This window comes from Anomaloglossus baeobatrachus, chromosome 3, assembly GCF_048569485.1.
Source record: "Anomaloglossus baeobatrachus isolate aAnoBae1 chromosome 3, aAnoBae1.hap1, whole genome shotgun sequence".
Lineage (NCBI taxonomy): Eukaryota > Metazoa > Chordata > Amphibia > Anura > Aromobatidae > Anomaloglossus > Anomaloglossus baeobatrachus.
The window spans coordinates 659,365,200-659,381,083 of record NC_134355.1 but is presented as its reverse complement, the minus strand read 5'-3'; the positions used below and the strand labels follow the sequence as shown (position 1 = coordinate 659,381,083).

At 46.5% G+C, this 15,884-nt stretch overlaps 1 protein-coding gene across 2 annotated transcripts in view; it reads left to right on the top strand.

Annotated features, from left to right (window-relative positions):
- The window catches only part of MMUT (methylmalonyl-CoA mutase), a 107,491-nt gene extending 91,881 nt beyond the window's left edge, over positions 1-15,610 (top strand). For both annotated transcript variants that reach the window (XM_075341189.1, XM_075341187.1), the window contains 2 exons: positions 6,244-6,411; positions 15,283-15,610. In XM_075341189.1, the coding sequence (XP_075197304.1) occupies positions 6,244-6,411; positions 15,283-15,411 (297 nt within the window). In that variant the 3' untranslated portion in view covers positions 15,412-15,610. The remainder of the gene's footprint in view (positions 1-6,243; positions 6,412-15,282) is intronic.
- The last annotated feature ends 274 nt before the right edge of the window (positions 15,611-15,884 follow it).

Below are 15,884 nucleotides of genomic sequence, written 5' to 3'. Positions count from 1 at the left end.
TAAGCGAGTACTGTCCGCTACTTGCATATCCGTTACGAGTAGCAGGCGCAATGTAGGTCAATGGGAAATGCTCGCTAAGTAGCGAGTAACTCGAAAGCCGTTCTTTTCGTGCGAGTAGAGGATAGTACGGCTTTCGGGTTACTCGCTACTTAACGAGTATTTCCCATTGACTTACATTGCACTCGCTACTCGTAACAAATATGTGAGTAGCGGACAGTACTCGCTAGAGCATAGCGAGCACGAATAGTTAACTACTCGCTCAACACTAGTGACGTCCATTTTCACATGTACCGGAGAAACAGATAAACGTAGACCAATTAAAATCAATGGGCTTGTGCACACATCCATGTTTCCACACGGACAATGTGGAGCACAAGAGTGTCCCCACACGGCGACATGTCTATTTTCTGCCGGCCGTATGGATATCATACGGGCCACACACTGATGTGACACGTACCGGAGGAAACACGTCACTGAAAAATAAATGTAGTTGTATACTTGCCTGTCTCCAGCGCTGCTTTCACACTTGCTTCCAGGCCCGCTCATTATGCTCATGAATATTCACTGCACTGTGGACCTGGAAGCAGCAGCAGCGTCGGAGGCAGGTAAGTATACAAGTTTGTGTTGGCCATGTGCTATTCGGATGTCACACGGATAGTATACGGATAGGCTGCAAAATAAATATTTATTTTTACAAAAATTTGAGGTTTTTTTAACCATTAAGAAAAATGATACTTTGGTGTCTCCTCTAATCAGACTGACCCGGAGAATCATGTTCAGGTCATTTTTACCACAATATAGAACCAAAATCCCCAAAGACGATGGCAGATTTTTGGGGATTTTACTTTACACCATATTACCCCACCATATTTTTTTTTATGTTCATTATATGGTAAAATGAATAGGGTCATTCAAAATTACAATTTGTCCCTAAAAAGGAAAAGTGTTTTTACCGCTTTGGCGCCTGAAAAATAAGAGTTATAGCTCCTATAAGAGGAAGGGGAAAAAAAACAAAAGCGCAGAGGTGTCAGGAAAAGGTTAATCAATGGCTGGTGGTCCTTTTTTTGTGAACTGTAGCACAAGAGAACCCATAGCTCGTAAGGTCGAGGACAGCGTATATGGACTCAATGTAGAGGCCTCCCTTCTAACAGTCTCGCACCCCTACAATCTATTCTAAACTATGGTGCCTGGCTAATCCACCTGTCCCCCCGCTACTCCCCGACCTCTCCTCTCTGCCAATCCCTTCACTGGCTTCCCATTGCCCAACGACTCCAGTTCAAAACACTAACCATGACATACAAAGCCATCCACAGCCTGTCTCCTCCCTACATCTGTGACCTAGTCTCCCGGTACCTACCTGCTCGTAACCTTCGATCCTCACAAGATCTCCTTCTCTACTCCCCTCTCATCTCCTCTTCCCACCATCACATCCAAGATTTCTCCCGTGCCTCCCCCATACTCTGGAATGCTCTGCCACAACACATCAGACTCTTGCCCACCTTGACAAGCTTCAAAAGGAACCTGAAGACCCACCTCTTCCGACAAGCCTACAACCTGCCATAACCCTCAGTCTGATACAGCGCCGCACTATCAGCTCTACCCTCACCTATTGTATCCTCACCTATCCCTTGTAGACTGTGAGCCCTCGCGGGCAGGGACCTCTCTCCTCCTGTACCTGTTTGTGTCTTGTATTGTTTATGATTATTGTACTTGTCCCTATTATGTATACCCCTTTCACATGTAAAACGCCATGGAATAAATGGCGCTATAATAATAATAATAATAGATCTGAGATTCCACGTGATGCGCTTCATTATGTACAGAATATTCCGGCTTACCTTCTGTGATGAAGGAGAAATCTCTTCTTCTAATAATCTATTCTCGGAGGGTTGCTCGTTTATTCCGGCATAAATGTGAGGACGTCGCAAGGCCTTCAGTATATGAATAATTCATAGTCTACCTGTGTGTATATAAATCTGAAACTGTAGGGAACTGCTCAAAGTATAATATCTTTAATAACAAGTTTGTTGTCTTGTTTTTCTATATGGGTTTTAGCGAGAGTTGTTTTTATTATCTCGGTGTCTAAATTTCAAGATTTAGGGTGGTTGCCACTGTTTGACCTTTTATATCCGCAGTGGTATAAATGAACATTATATACAAACTATTCATATGAGTGGCTGATCATGTAGTACACGGACAGGATGGGTCAGCCATAATAGGAACTTTGGCAGCCAAAGCATAAAGAGAGGCTCAGGAGCATGGTATACGGTATACCCAAATACTTGGGGTCCCACAGTTGGGACCCATTTATACTACTAGTTTGTTTTCTCCTCTAGGAGGAGGAATCCATTTTGTTCTACGAATGCGCTGGTCCTGATGCAATCACACTACGCATGTACTGTGTACTCACAATCAACAGTAGACATCATGGGCATGAGCTGTGTGTTTGCCCTCTTCTGGGTGCAGGAATCACACATTGGATCTATTCTGTTCTACATAAGCACCGTCAACAGTATATGTCTGGCGCATGCGCTGTGTGCTTGACTACTTCTGGGTCCATTAATCAGTTTTGTTCTACACAGAATATGGTCTTCATGCAAACACACTTTGCATGCACTGATTCACTTCTGTACTTTATAAGCAACATCAGCAGTAAAATACAGGGAATGTCTGGCGCATGCGCTGTGTGCTTGACCTCTTATAGGTCCAACAATTAGTTTTGTTTTGCACAGGCACCCGTCTTGATGTAAACATGATGTGCATGCATTGGTTCTCCTGTACTGTGTAAGCACCAACAACAGTGGATTATATTAGATATCCAGCTCATGCACACTGTGTTTGTCCTCTTTTGGGTAGAAGGATCAGTTTTGCTCTGTGCACGAATCTGTCCTGATGCAAACACACTGCACATACGCTGGCTCTCCCCTATACTTTTGTAAGCACCATAAACAGTTCAAGGTAATACAGTATAGATCCGACACATGCGAATTGTGTTTGCCCACGTCTAGGCAGAAGAATCAGCTTTGCTCTGCGCATGTGCCGGTCCAGATGCAAACACATTGAGCATGCACTGTTCCATCTGTACCTGTCACGGAGGTGTCTGGACCTTCAGGTGCTGCTGCTGGGTCCAGGTGCAGAAGGGCCCGGCGATTCTTCAGACGTTAATGGACGCTGTCCCTTTTTAAGGGCTTGATTTAGGTTTTTTCTGTTTCCCTGCCAGGTTGGAGGAGCCTTTCCTCCAGCTGGTAACTGGTAATTAAGGGCCTTTATAACCTGGGGCCTCTCACTCCTCCAGTGCGGCCCAGGAGTGCATGCGACTTCAGACTACTGTTGCTGTAGATTCTGAAGATTCCCTCTCAAAGATAAGTTGTTGTTTTTTCTTTTTCCCTATTTGCTGTTTTTTTTTGTTTTTCCCTCCGTGGTTTGGTGGGTGGTGGGATTTAGTCCCAGGGTCTGGCTAGGAGACAGGGGCACATTGACGGACCACACCTCCTAACCATTATAGGTACCTGTGGTTTGAGGGTAAGGTAAGCGCAGGGGCCCCCAGTATCAGGGTCAGCGCAGGAGCCCCTGGTTCCCCCCTCCCACCTTTTGTGTTTCAGTCTCCCTTATTCCCAGGAGTCCACTTGCTGGGAGTCTTTCCCCACACCCAGTGTGGTGTGACAGTACCATGCAATTGTCAGATCAGTTGAAGGGACAAGAGCTGTCCTAGGTGGCGTCTAACTGATTGGTACAGAATTTTGGATGTAAAACCAACAGGATGAGAAAAAGGAAAGCCTGAACGAATCACACATCTGTCTTATGCAGCAGAACAAGACAGGGGAGCGATGCCTTCAGACATCTGTAGACTTAACACCAGCCCCAAACCCCTCGCAATGTGGAGTGAACAGTCAGACTACTCCTTTTCACTTGTTTATAGCCAGATGATTATAACTGCACAGCCTTCTCTTCTTTTACATTTTCATTTATATTCTGCAAATTGTAGAAGTAAAACCTTTCTAACTGGAAACCATCAACTATGAGGATAGTTTGAAATTCTACTGGTTTTGGTAAGATGATCAAGAATATGAAAACAGCCAATTGGGTCTTTCTAGACCTATTTCCGTAAACCGTATTTGGCAAAACCGTTCGATTCCTCATACCACTATTCAGACTCCGAGCCTCGTATTCCCGACTTTTATTATGTCTTATAGGGGCTCCCGAGTTTCAATTTTATATAACTTTATGAAAGAGAAGACTTTTCATGTTTATGTCAATATCTACTCGGGGGCTTTAGAGCTTTGTAACATACAAAATCATCTACAAGCAAATTAAAGATACATTGAGGAATGAATAATCCCGGAGCGCCATCGACCTCATACATATTTTACTGCAGAATACTAATAAACAGACGCACTTTTGCAAGTGTTAAAGTCATTCAATTGTGAAAGTGCTAATTAACAAAAATCACATAATTTTGTAATAAATATTTGATGGTATATTGCCCCGGGGGAGAATCTGACGGACGCCGGGGATCTGACCTGATGTTTTTATAGTTTATTATCGAATATGAAAAGCTGGACAGAAGTGCTAAGGGCAGTTTCATCTCCGTCCTCCCTGATTTAGTCCGATTTCTTCAAGCTGTATTACTTATTTGTCAGGGAAAGCTACTGATGGATATGTACTGATAGAAGAGCCACTCGGGAAAGAAGTGTGACCACCGCTATAACACATGTAATGATGGATAAACAAGTGTCCATCTTTACCTTTCCTCTTGACTTGACTTTCCAAAAGTGATTCCAAACCAAAAGACTTTGTGATACCCTGCCGGGAGAAGTTTATGCTCTATGTATCTGTGGTTGTGATGTGGGAGTTGCGGCCAGTCGAGGGTTTATCTACCATGTTTCCCCGAAAATAAGCCCTAGCATGATTATTGGAGTATGCTTGAAATCTAAGCCTTACTCCAAAGATAAGCTCCAGTTACAGTCAGGGTGGGCGTTAAGGGGAGTCAAACTGCACAATTTCTCACGGCCTCATTTCTCTTAGGGGCCACAGCATTTGTATACCAAGGTTACGATTGTTTAAGGACTTTTGGTGATATCACAGTCCTGTGACTATGATGTAACCAAAGGTCTCTTAATTGCAGGAGCCTAAAAAGAACTGAACAGGAGACAGGTTGGCATTCAGGACAGGCATTAGAGGAAAGAGATAGCAAACTGGGCAATTTCAATTCTCCCACTCTCACTTTCTCCCACTCTCACTTTCTCCCACTCTCACTTTCTCCCACTCTCCCACTCTCCCTCTCTCCCACTCTCCCTCTCTCCCTCTCTCCCACTCTCACTCTCTCCCACTCTGCCACTCTCCCTCTCTCCCTCTCTCCCACTCTCCCTCTCTCCCACTCTCCCTCTCACCCACTCTCCCTCTCACCCACTCTCCCTCTCACCCACTCTCCCTCTCACCTACTCTCACTTTCTCCCACTTTCCCACTCTCCCTCTCTCCCACTCTCCCTCTCTCCCACTCTCCCTCTCTCCCACTCTCCTTTTCTCCCACTCTCCTTCTCTCCCACTCTCCCTCTCACCCACTCTCCCTCTCACCCACTCTCCCTCTCACCTACTCTCCCTCTCACCCACTCTCACTTTCTCCCACTTTCCCTCTCTCCCACTCTCCCACGCTCCCTCTCTCCCACTCTCCCTCTTTCCCACTCTCCCTCTTTCCCACTCTCCCTCTTTCCCACTCTCCCTCTTTCCCACTCTCCCTCTTCCCCACTCTCCCTCTTTCCCACTCTCCCTCTTTCCCACTCTCCCTCTTTCCCACTCTCCCTCTTTCCCACTCTCCCTCTTTCCCACTCTCCCTCTTTCCCACTCTCCTTTTCACCCATTCTCACTTTCTCCCTCTCTCCCACTCTCTCTCTCTCCCACTCTCTCTCTCCCACTCTCTCTCTCCCTCTCTCCCTCTCTCCCACTCTCCCTTTCACCCATTCTCACTTTCTCCCACTCTCCCTTTCTCTCTCAGTCTCTCTCTGTCTGTCTGTCCTCAGGGCGAAGCATGAGATGGTTAGTGTCATTTTAGTGTCTTGCTCCACCCTTTCAGGCCCGGCCCTTGGCTTAACACACTATATCTGTTTTAGTTGGAGTGTCCCATGAAGTTGACCTATGGGTTTCTGCTCAAAATAGACTATCACCTCCACTTCTCAGCTCTTGTGTCCTGCTAGGCGCTAGTGATGCAAACTAATAACTTCCTCTCGATTATTCCACCTCCACCAGACTCCTCGTGAGGTAGCACAGCAGGCCGTGGATGCTGACGTGCACAGTGTAGGAGTAAGCACGCTCGCTGCTGGCCACAAAACACTCGTTCCGGAGCTCATCAAAGAACTGTGTGCCCTAGGAAGACCCGATATACTGGTGATCTGTGGAGGAGTCATCCCACCCCAGGTAAGCTGACCATCTGCTGACTGCTGGTTTAGATGCTTATGATTCTTATATTTTGCCCTTTGTGCATTGGGTGAGTTTATGGTGGGCTGGTCATATACATAGCAGCCAATACACGCAGCATGAGCTGCAGTGTAAAGCATAGGAAAGACACAGAAGTGCAGCCTCTGAGACAGGAGGTGAATTGTTGATTCCATTAGGTAATGGAGCTGAGCCCTTTTGACTTTCTCATGCATAATTTTGTAATAAAATAACATACTGTCATAAATAGCCGAGCGCTGTAGTCCTTGTTCCCATAAACAATGACTGGATCGGAGGCCGAGTATTCGGGATAGGTCTGCAGAGCCTCGTTCTAGAACTTTGATCTTCATCGGAACCTCAATGATCAGTTCATTTTTGCATTTATAATCCCGAAATGTGAAAAGTAAAATTCTGTAATCCAGTGACCGTCTGGCACACGTCACTCTGGTTCACCCTATTATCTTCAGTGTTAATTGAGACTAAAGGCTACTTTACACGCTGCGATATTGGTACCGATATCGCTAGCGTGGGTACCCGCCCCCATCTGTTGTGCGACACGGGCAAATCGCTGCCCGTGCCGCACAACATCGCCCAGACCCGTCACACATACTTACCTGCCCGGCGACGTCGCTGTGACCGGCGAACCGCCTCTTTTCTAAGGGGGCGGTCCGTGCGGCGTCACAGCGACGGCACTGAGCGGCCGCCCAATAGAAGCGGAGGGGCGGAGATGAGCGGGACAAAACATCCCGCCCACCTCCTTCCTTCCGCATAGCAGCCGGGAGGCAGGTAAGGGGAGCTTCCTCGTTCCTGCGGTGTCACACGGAGCGATGTGTGCTGCCGCAGGAACGACGAACAACTTCGTACCTGCAGCTCCAACGATATTTGAGAATGGACCCCCATGTCACCGATGAGCGATTTTGCACGTTTTTGCGACGATGCAAAATCGCTCATCGGTGTCACACGAAACAACATCGCTAATGCGGCCGGATGTGCGTCACAAATTCCGTGACCCCAACGACTCAGCATTAGCGATATCGTAGCGTGTAAAGCCCCCTTTAGGCAAAAAGGAATGAAAAAAAAAAAATCAAAACATTTTGGGGGTAAAAAATTCCCAGAAGATCATTTATAAATACCGTATTAATCGAAGAATAAGACGCGCCCAGCTTTAGAAGACAGCAAAAATATTTCCTTCTAATTAAGACTTCTCTCATGGTGTAAAGAAGTGGAGGGGCCAATCTTAGGGTAGATTAGGGAGGTAATAGATGTATTAGTTCTTCTCGGCAGTGTGTGAATTATACATGTATAGGTTTATAGAATGCACATTATCTACACTCTGTAGTGTACACAAATACGTATTTCACCATGTAGAGCAAATGGACACTCGGCTCAGTAGTATATACGCACAAACAGTTCTGCTACATATATGCACACACAGTTCTGCTACATATATGCACACACAGCTCTGCTACATACAAACTCAGGTTTTTTTTTACATATACACACAACCCTACTACATCACACACTCACCATTGCTTCATACACACACACGGGTCTGCTATACACACAGATCTGCTACATACAAACAGTTATTTTACATATACGCACACAAACCTGCAACATCAACACACACTCACCATTGCTTCATACACACACAGATCTGCTATACACACAGCTCTGCTACATACAAACAGTTCTTTTATATATACACACACAACCCTGCTACATCAACACACACTCACCATTACTTCATACACACATTTGCTATACATACAGCTCTGCTACACACAGACAGCTTTTCTACGTACAATTCTACTATATGCCCAGGGACATAGCTAAGCTACATCAAAATACACAAGTCTGCTACAGCAACACACACTCATCCTTATTTCATACACACACAGCTCTGCCATACATACACACAGCTCTGCTGCACTAAAATTAGTGCGTCCATATGCTAGTGACATTTAACATGTTAACAATTACGGGAGCACAATTGTTAGAAGCAGATCCTGGCTGTAACACACAGCCATCACCTGCCGAGCATTGGGCAAGCTCACCATACACCTGCTATCGACATGTGCTATACATGTATGGATAATATTGGTAAGGGTTTAAAAGAGATGTCTGGGACTTCTACAGTGATGGCTAATCCTTAGAGTAAGGCGGGCTTTACACGCTGCGACATTGCTAGCAATTGCTAGCGATGTCGAGCGCGATAGCACCCGCCCCCGTCGCACATGCGATATGTGGTGATTGCTGCCGTAGCGAACATTATCGCTACGGCAGCTTCACACGACACGCACACACCTGGTCGGCGGCGTCGCTGTGATCGCCGAACTATATCTCCTTCAAGGGGGAGGTGCGTTCGGCGTCACAGCGACGTCACTAAGCGGCCGGCCAATAGAGGCGGAGGTGAGTGGGACATAACATCCCGGCCACCTCCTTCCTTCCGCATTGCCGGTGGACGCAGGTAAGGAGATGTTTGTCATTCCTGCGGTGTCACACATAGCCATGTGTGGTGCTGCAGGAACGACAAACAACATCGTACTGGCAGCAGCAGCGATATTATGAAAAGGAGCGACGTGTCACCGATCAACGGTTTTTGGAGTTTTTGCAATCGGAGATCGTCGCTCCTAGGGTTTACACGCTGCGATGTCGGTAACGCCGCAGGATGTGCGTCACTAACGACGTGACCCCGACGATATATCGTTACCAATGTCGCAACATGTAAAGCCCGCCTAAGTCATGAATATCTGATCGGTGGGGATGTGAGATCATGATGATGGCTGTTAGTGCTACGTCAACTGTATAATAGCGGGATACTGTATATTCACCCCTGTTGATCCGAATAGGGGGCGGATGTGCAGAAAGGGCCACGGTTACTAAATAGTTCATGGAGCTCTGACCGGCACAGGGACCATCTAATGCTGGGTGTCGACTAAGAACTGGCCATCATTGGAGAAGTCCCGGGCAACCCCTTTTATGTAACAGCTGAATTGGTCAACCTGGACTTGTTAACGGCAGAACTTCATTAGTATATATGAAAAGGGTAGGGACAATTAGACCAGTCATAGTTAGTGTCCAAACTCACTAGACCCCATATTGGAAATACAGAAAAACAGGAGAAAGCAGGGGTTTCTACTAGTGAGGATACCGATTAATCCAAAATAATGCACAATAGAACAACCTAGGTTGTTCTATTGTGCATTATTTTGGATTAATCGGTATCCTCACTAGTAGAAACCCCTGCTTTCTCCTGTTTTTCAGAACTTCATTAGTGCAGCCTCAGTCTTTTACCTTCAAAGGGCCATATTTAAGGCCATCCTGAAAGTGGACATACCTCTTACCTACTAATTGCCATGTCCTGGGAGCAATAAGACATAACGGTATGATTAGTGTGTGGCATGAGTAGAGACGCTGTGCCCATAGTATATTCTCCAGAAGCCCGACTTTGAGTTGTTGCTGATCTTGAATGCTGAATCCTTTAGATCCTTTGGTCAATTAATGATTGTGGTATCCAATGATTTGTAAAGAGATGCGGTATTTGTACAATTATTTCAATGGCATTCGGGGACCGTCAAAGCCATCTGAGATCATCCCCAAATATGTCAATATCCTTTAAGCCCCCAACTAGTCTACAGTGTGTCCACCCATATCCCGGCCACCGCCATTAACTTGAGAACGGTGGCAGCTATAGGCATAGAAGTGGTGTCTAGGTATAGTAAAATAGCTATGCGCTACGCAATGAAACCACCTATAGCGCCACCTGGTGAAAACAACGGAGTTAGCATTTTTATCTCGAAAACTGAACGAGATAGAGAAAAAAAGTGAATTAAAAAGTTGTAGGGCATCATCAATTCAATACGAATCAACACCTTGCATACAGAAATGCTATGATATGAAACCCATGACCCCCAAAGCATTGAATGCTGGTCACGCATATGGCGCTCATTTAGGCTATGTGCACACGTTGCTTTTTTTTCAGCGCGGAAAAAAACGCACCCTCTGGCAGAGGGGAGAATTGTAAACAATGCTTTTTGAGAAAAACGCATCGAAAACGCATGCGTTTTTCATGCGTTTTTCATGCGTTTTTTTAGGTGCGTTTTTTTAAGACTTGTCAGTGTTAATAAAGTTGGTTGAACACAGACCTTTGGAAAAGAAAACCTGTGATGTCATTTCCTTCTCCACATTCTGTTTGGATAAATGGGAAGGCTTGGAATGGAAGGAGCACCATTTGAATTTTGGAAAAGTTGAAATAAACTTCGCGCACCATGTCACATTAGCAGGGCCCCGTGGGTACCTATACGTCAGAAAACCCCCACAAGTGACCCCATTTTGGAATCTGCACCCCTCAAGGATTTTATTCAGGAGTATATTAAGCATTTTGAATCCACAGCTACTTCCCCCAAAATGTTGCTGTAGCAACAATATTCTCACTTTTAGGCCCGTTTCACACGTCAGTGAAAAACACTGATGTTTTTCACTGGCGTGTAAAACACGCACATGTCCCTCCGTGTGCCGTGAATCACGGCACACGTGGGTTGTCTAAGTGCAATCCGGGCTCCGTTCTCCGTGGCCCGTGATTGCACTCAGTAATCATCTCAACAAAGCAGCAAGGACAGGGTACAAAAATTAAAATATAACTTTTAATAAGTCCTTTAAATTAAAGCAGGTAAGGCCTTACTTCACAGAAGTTATCTTAAAACCAAAACCACATCACAATCCCCTTTAGCATGTATAGGGGTACCATCAAGGCCAGGGCTACGCCTGTACAGATGACAGAACTAGTAAGCTGACCCGTTCTGAACGTACCACAGGACAGCTCACCAGCAGGGCTTGGACAGCCACAGTATCAATGAAGGTCCAAAAACCCTGTACTTATAGGTAGAAAAGGATGGAACGATCTCACCACATCAGACGGCGATTCATCCGCTACCAAAAAAGATCCTCATACCCTCTTGGGCGTCCCAGTGGTCCTATTTAGTGGACTTAACACATGGTCCCCTTATAGAGATTGAGGTCCTAATGTCCTTGTTCTCCCAATGCGTTTCATATACAGAGATAATCGTCAGGGGAGTATAAAGTCGGGAGTCAGTCCTTACGTCAGAAGGACAGGACCGGACATGCGGACGGCAACAACGCGCTGGCGCAGCATATGGAAGCCCCGCTGTTGCCGTCCGCATGTCCGGTCCTGAGAGACCTCAATCTCTATAAGGGGACCATGTGTTAAGTCCACTAAATAGGACCACTGGGACGCCCAAGAGGGTATGAGGATCTTTTTTGGTAGCGGATGAATCGCCGTCTGATGTGGTGAGATCGTTCCATCCTTTTCTACCTATAAGTACAGGGTTTTTGGACCTTCATTGATACTGTGGCTGTCCAAGCCCTGCTGGTGAGCTGTCCTGTGGTACGTTCAGAACGGGTCAGCTTACTAGTTCTGTCATCTGTACAGGCGTAGCCCTGGCCTTGATGGTACCCCTATACATGCTAAAGGGGATTGTGATGTGGTTTTGGTTTTAAGATAACTTCTGTGAAGTAAGGCCTTGCCTGCTTCCTTTTAAAGGAATTATTAAAAGTTATATTTTAATTTTTGTACCCTGTCCTTGCTGCTTTGTTAATATTGACTATTTATGGTACAATACTAGTGGCTATTTAATTATCAGTAATCATCTCACCTGCGCCCGCTCTCCATGGTGCTGATCGCTCCCGCGGTGCAGCATCCGGCTGGTGCTGACCCCCGCAGCAGCTGCTTCCGGGTCGGCTGTGTCGTGCATCATGAATATGCGCGACAGTAATGAGCCGGCTCAGAAGCAGCAAGCTGCACGGGCTGCAGAGGACATCGCTGGACGCCGGGTGAGTAAAAATGATTTTTATTTTAAAAGCACGTTTTTTTCTGTCACGTGTTTCACGGACCACACCACTGCGTGGTCCGTGGGACATCAGTGATGCCAGAAAAAAATGGACATGTCTCCGTGCGGCAATCACGCACACGCGGGTACGCTGCACGGAGACACGTGCAGTGACAAATCACTGACGTGTGAGCAGACCCATTCATTATAATGGGTCTGCGTATGTCAGTGATTCTGGTATGTTTAAAAAAAAGCACAAACGTCCCAGAATCACTGACGTGTGAAAGAGGCCTAAGGCTATGTGGCCATGATCCAGCGACACGGCGTCTAGTACACAGTGTCAGCCTTCCTGCAGCTGCCCATGCCCACGATTTGGGTTCAGGCTGCTGTGGAGCTCTATGCTACCTGCAGAGAACACTCTCGTCTCCGCAGCATAAATTGACATGCTATGGCTCGGGAAGCCACGCCACCGGTCAGTTTATGCTGCGGAGAAAAGAAGCACAGTGGGCATGGGATCTCCAAAAATCCTTCCACTGTGCTTCTACTGCACAACGCAGCGTTATGGACGCAGGGAAAACACTCAGCGCCCATAACGCTGCAAACCCTGATTGTGGGCACACAGCCTAAAAAGCGTCAATGGATGAATGGATGTCAAATATATATAACGTCCCACCCCCGCCTACATATTCTAAGCTGGCACCTTTAGTACCTTTCATGTGGCACTAAAGGGTGCCTAGCTTAGTATTTATCCAAAAAAAAAAAAACAATGAAAAAAATGGCGTGGGGTCCCCCCCTATTTTTGATAGCCAGTCAGGGTAAAGCACACAGCTGTAGCCTGCAAACCACAGCTGGCAGCTTCATCTTGGCTGGTGATCAATTTGGAGGGCTCCCCAGGCTTTTTTTTTTTTTATTTATAAATAAAGAATTAAAAAAGAAATAAAGTGGGGTCCCCCCAAATTAGATCACCAGCCAAGGTGAAGCTGACAGCTGGGGTCTGGTATTCTCAGGGTGGGAAGAGCCATGGTTATTGGACTCTTCCCAGCCTAAAAATAGCAGGCCGCAGCCGCCCCAGAAGTGGCGCATCCATTAGATGCGCCAATCCTGGCGCTTCGCCCCAACTCATCCCGCGCCCTGGTGCGTTGGCAAACGGAGTAATAAATGGGGTTGATACCAGATGTGTAATGTCACCTGGCATCAAGCCCAGCAATTAGTGATGTCACGGCGTCTATCAGATACCAGACATAACTAATTGACAGTAAACAAAAGCAAAAAAAAATGACAAAAATTTTTTTATTATAAAAAACACTCCCCAAATCATTCCCTTGTTCTCCAATTTAATCAAAAAATTTGAAAAAAATGGGTCCGCAGAAATCCATTTGGACGTCCCACGTCGCCTCTGGACCTTCTAGAATATGGGGGCACGTTCAGGGAACGTATCACCCATTTTCTAGGAGGGCAGACCCTCCATTTGAGGAGAGTGGGTGCCAAAAATCTGCACCCACTCTCCCCGGGTCACAGCTGCAGAGTGCGAGCAGCCAGCACAACTCTCTGAACACAGTGCTGGCTGTCAGCTGCTCTGCTCATGTGACCGGCCGGCGTCTGCTGTGAAGGAGGAGGGGGCCGCGGGGGATCAGCGCTGCGACCGGACAGGTAAGGGGGAATACCGGGGGAATAGGGGGTGACCTGGCAGGGCCTGGGGGGCATTTTTCTGTCGCATGTCTCAAGGCACATGCGACAGAAATCATAGGAGCAGGGCGGCCGGTGCGCTACTGTGCGCGCGGCCATGTTGGATTTTCGGGAGGGGGGTCGGGGCGGGCACTTTGGCGACACCGGGGGCTTTCCAGGACTTTGCCAGGAAGTGAGGTCAACAGGAAACCTCTTGACCTCACTTCCAGGTAAATGCCTGCGTTCTGGCATGCCGACAAAGCCCGCGGACCGCAACAAAAAAGCAGCTCACTGCGGTGTAGCTGCGTTCTGACCCACATCATTGATTCAATGGGGGAGAGAACGCAGCCACAACGCACAAAAGAAGTGACATGCTGCTTTTCTTTCCGCACCGATTTTTGGCATCCAAAACGCTGCGTTTAGAAACGCAGTGTGTGCACTGATTTTTCGGCTTTCTCATACACTTTGCTGGGAAAGCTGAAAGCATGCAATTTGCCACTGAAACGCTGCGGTTCTAAACGCAGCGTTTCCGCGGTAAAAAACGCAACGTGTGCACACAGCCTCACTTTGATGCTCAAAGTGGCCCCCGTCAGCTGCAATGCACATCTGGGCTCTGCACAGCATACTGTATCTTGCTACACGCTGTGCAATATGGTAGGTGACACGTTTGCACAAGCATCTGTGATACGTCGTCGTAGGTCCTGCAATGTTGGTGGAGGGGTCGCATACACCTGCTGTTTGATGTGACCTCACAGAAAGAAGTCCAATGGGGTCAGGTCAGGTGAGCGTGGAGGCCACTCCACACAGCCACCATACCCAATGACTTGTAGGAAGGTCTCCATGAGGTATCGCTTCACGTCCACAGCCTTGTGAGTTTTACACGTTCTAATCATAAGATTTCTGTATGGAAGGTGGCGATTCGTATTGAATTGATGATGCCCTACAACTTTGTAATTCACTTTTTTTTTCTCTATCTCATTCCGTTTTCGAGATATAAATGCTAACTCTGTTGTTTTCCACCAGGTGGCGCTATAGGTTGTTTCATTGCGTAGTGCATGGCTACTTTACTATACCTAGACACCACTTCTATTCCTATAGCTGCCGCTGTTCTCAGGTTAATGGCAGTGCACATGATATGGGTGGACATACTGTATATCCATAAAAGATTCATAAGGGACCTCTGGTCATCTCGGCAAATAGGGCAATGTCCAGCCATGTTTGGGTCATCAGTAAGGCAATTTTCTAAGGAAGGGACACGGACACGGCTCTTCCTTCTTCTTTGAACTTTTGGACTTTGTGCTCCTCATCCCTACATTTTTTTTTGTTTTTCTTTTGGCAGGATTATGAGTTCCTGTATAATGCCGGAGTATCCAGTGTGTTTGGACCTGGAACCCGAATCCCCAAAGCTGCGGTCCAGGTTATGGATGACATAGAGAAAAGCCTGGAGAAGCGTCAGCAGTCGTTATAACTCAGCAGGACTCCATATTGCCCCTTCCTGTAGTGCCGACCCATGAGAGAAGGGGACGTGCTCTCGAACATTATGGCTGGAAGACCATTTTCAAAAGACTTTTTGCCTCACGGCATCAGATGTGATTGGATAAGGTGTTTGTGAAAATGTTGATAAATGCACAATCTTAATTTAAAATTAAAATGCCCTTTTTTTTGTACATTTTTCCCTTTTTTCTCGGTATTACAAAAATATTCAGGTTTTAAAAAGAAAACATGGCCACTTTAATCTTGCTACCAAGAAAGGAGATGAAGAAGATGAAAACTGCACTTGAGATTGTCGATATAGTAGTTTAGCCTAGCGATCTAACATTTCTTAGCTATTCTGTAGCCAATGCTGAGCGCTATGTATCCTCCTCCTGTCACTGGCTCATTCTGTTCTCTCCTGCAACCTGACGCACACTTCTAATACCGTGCTATAAATTCTTATAGGTA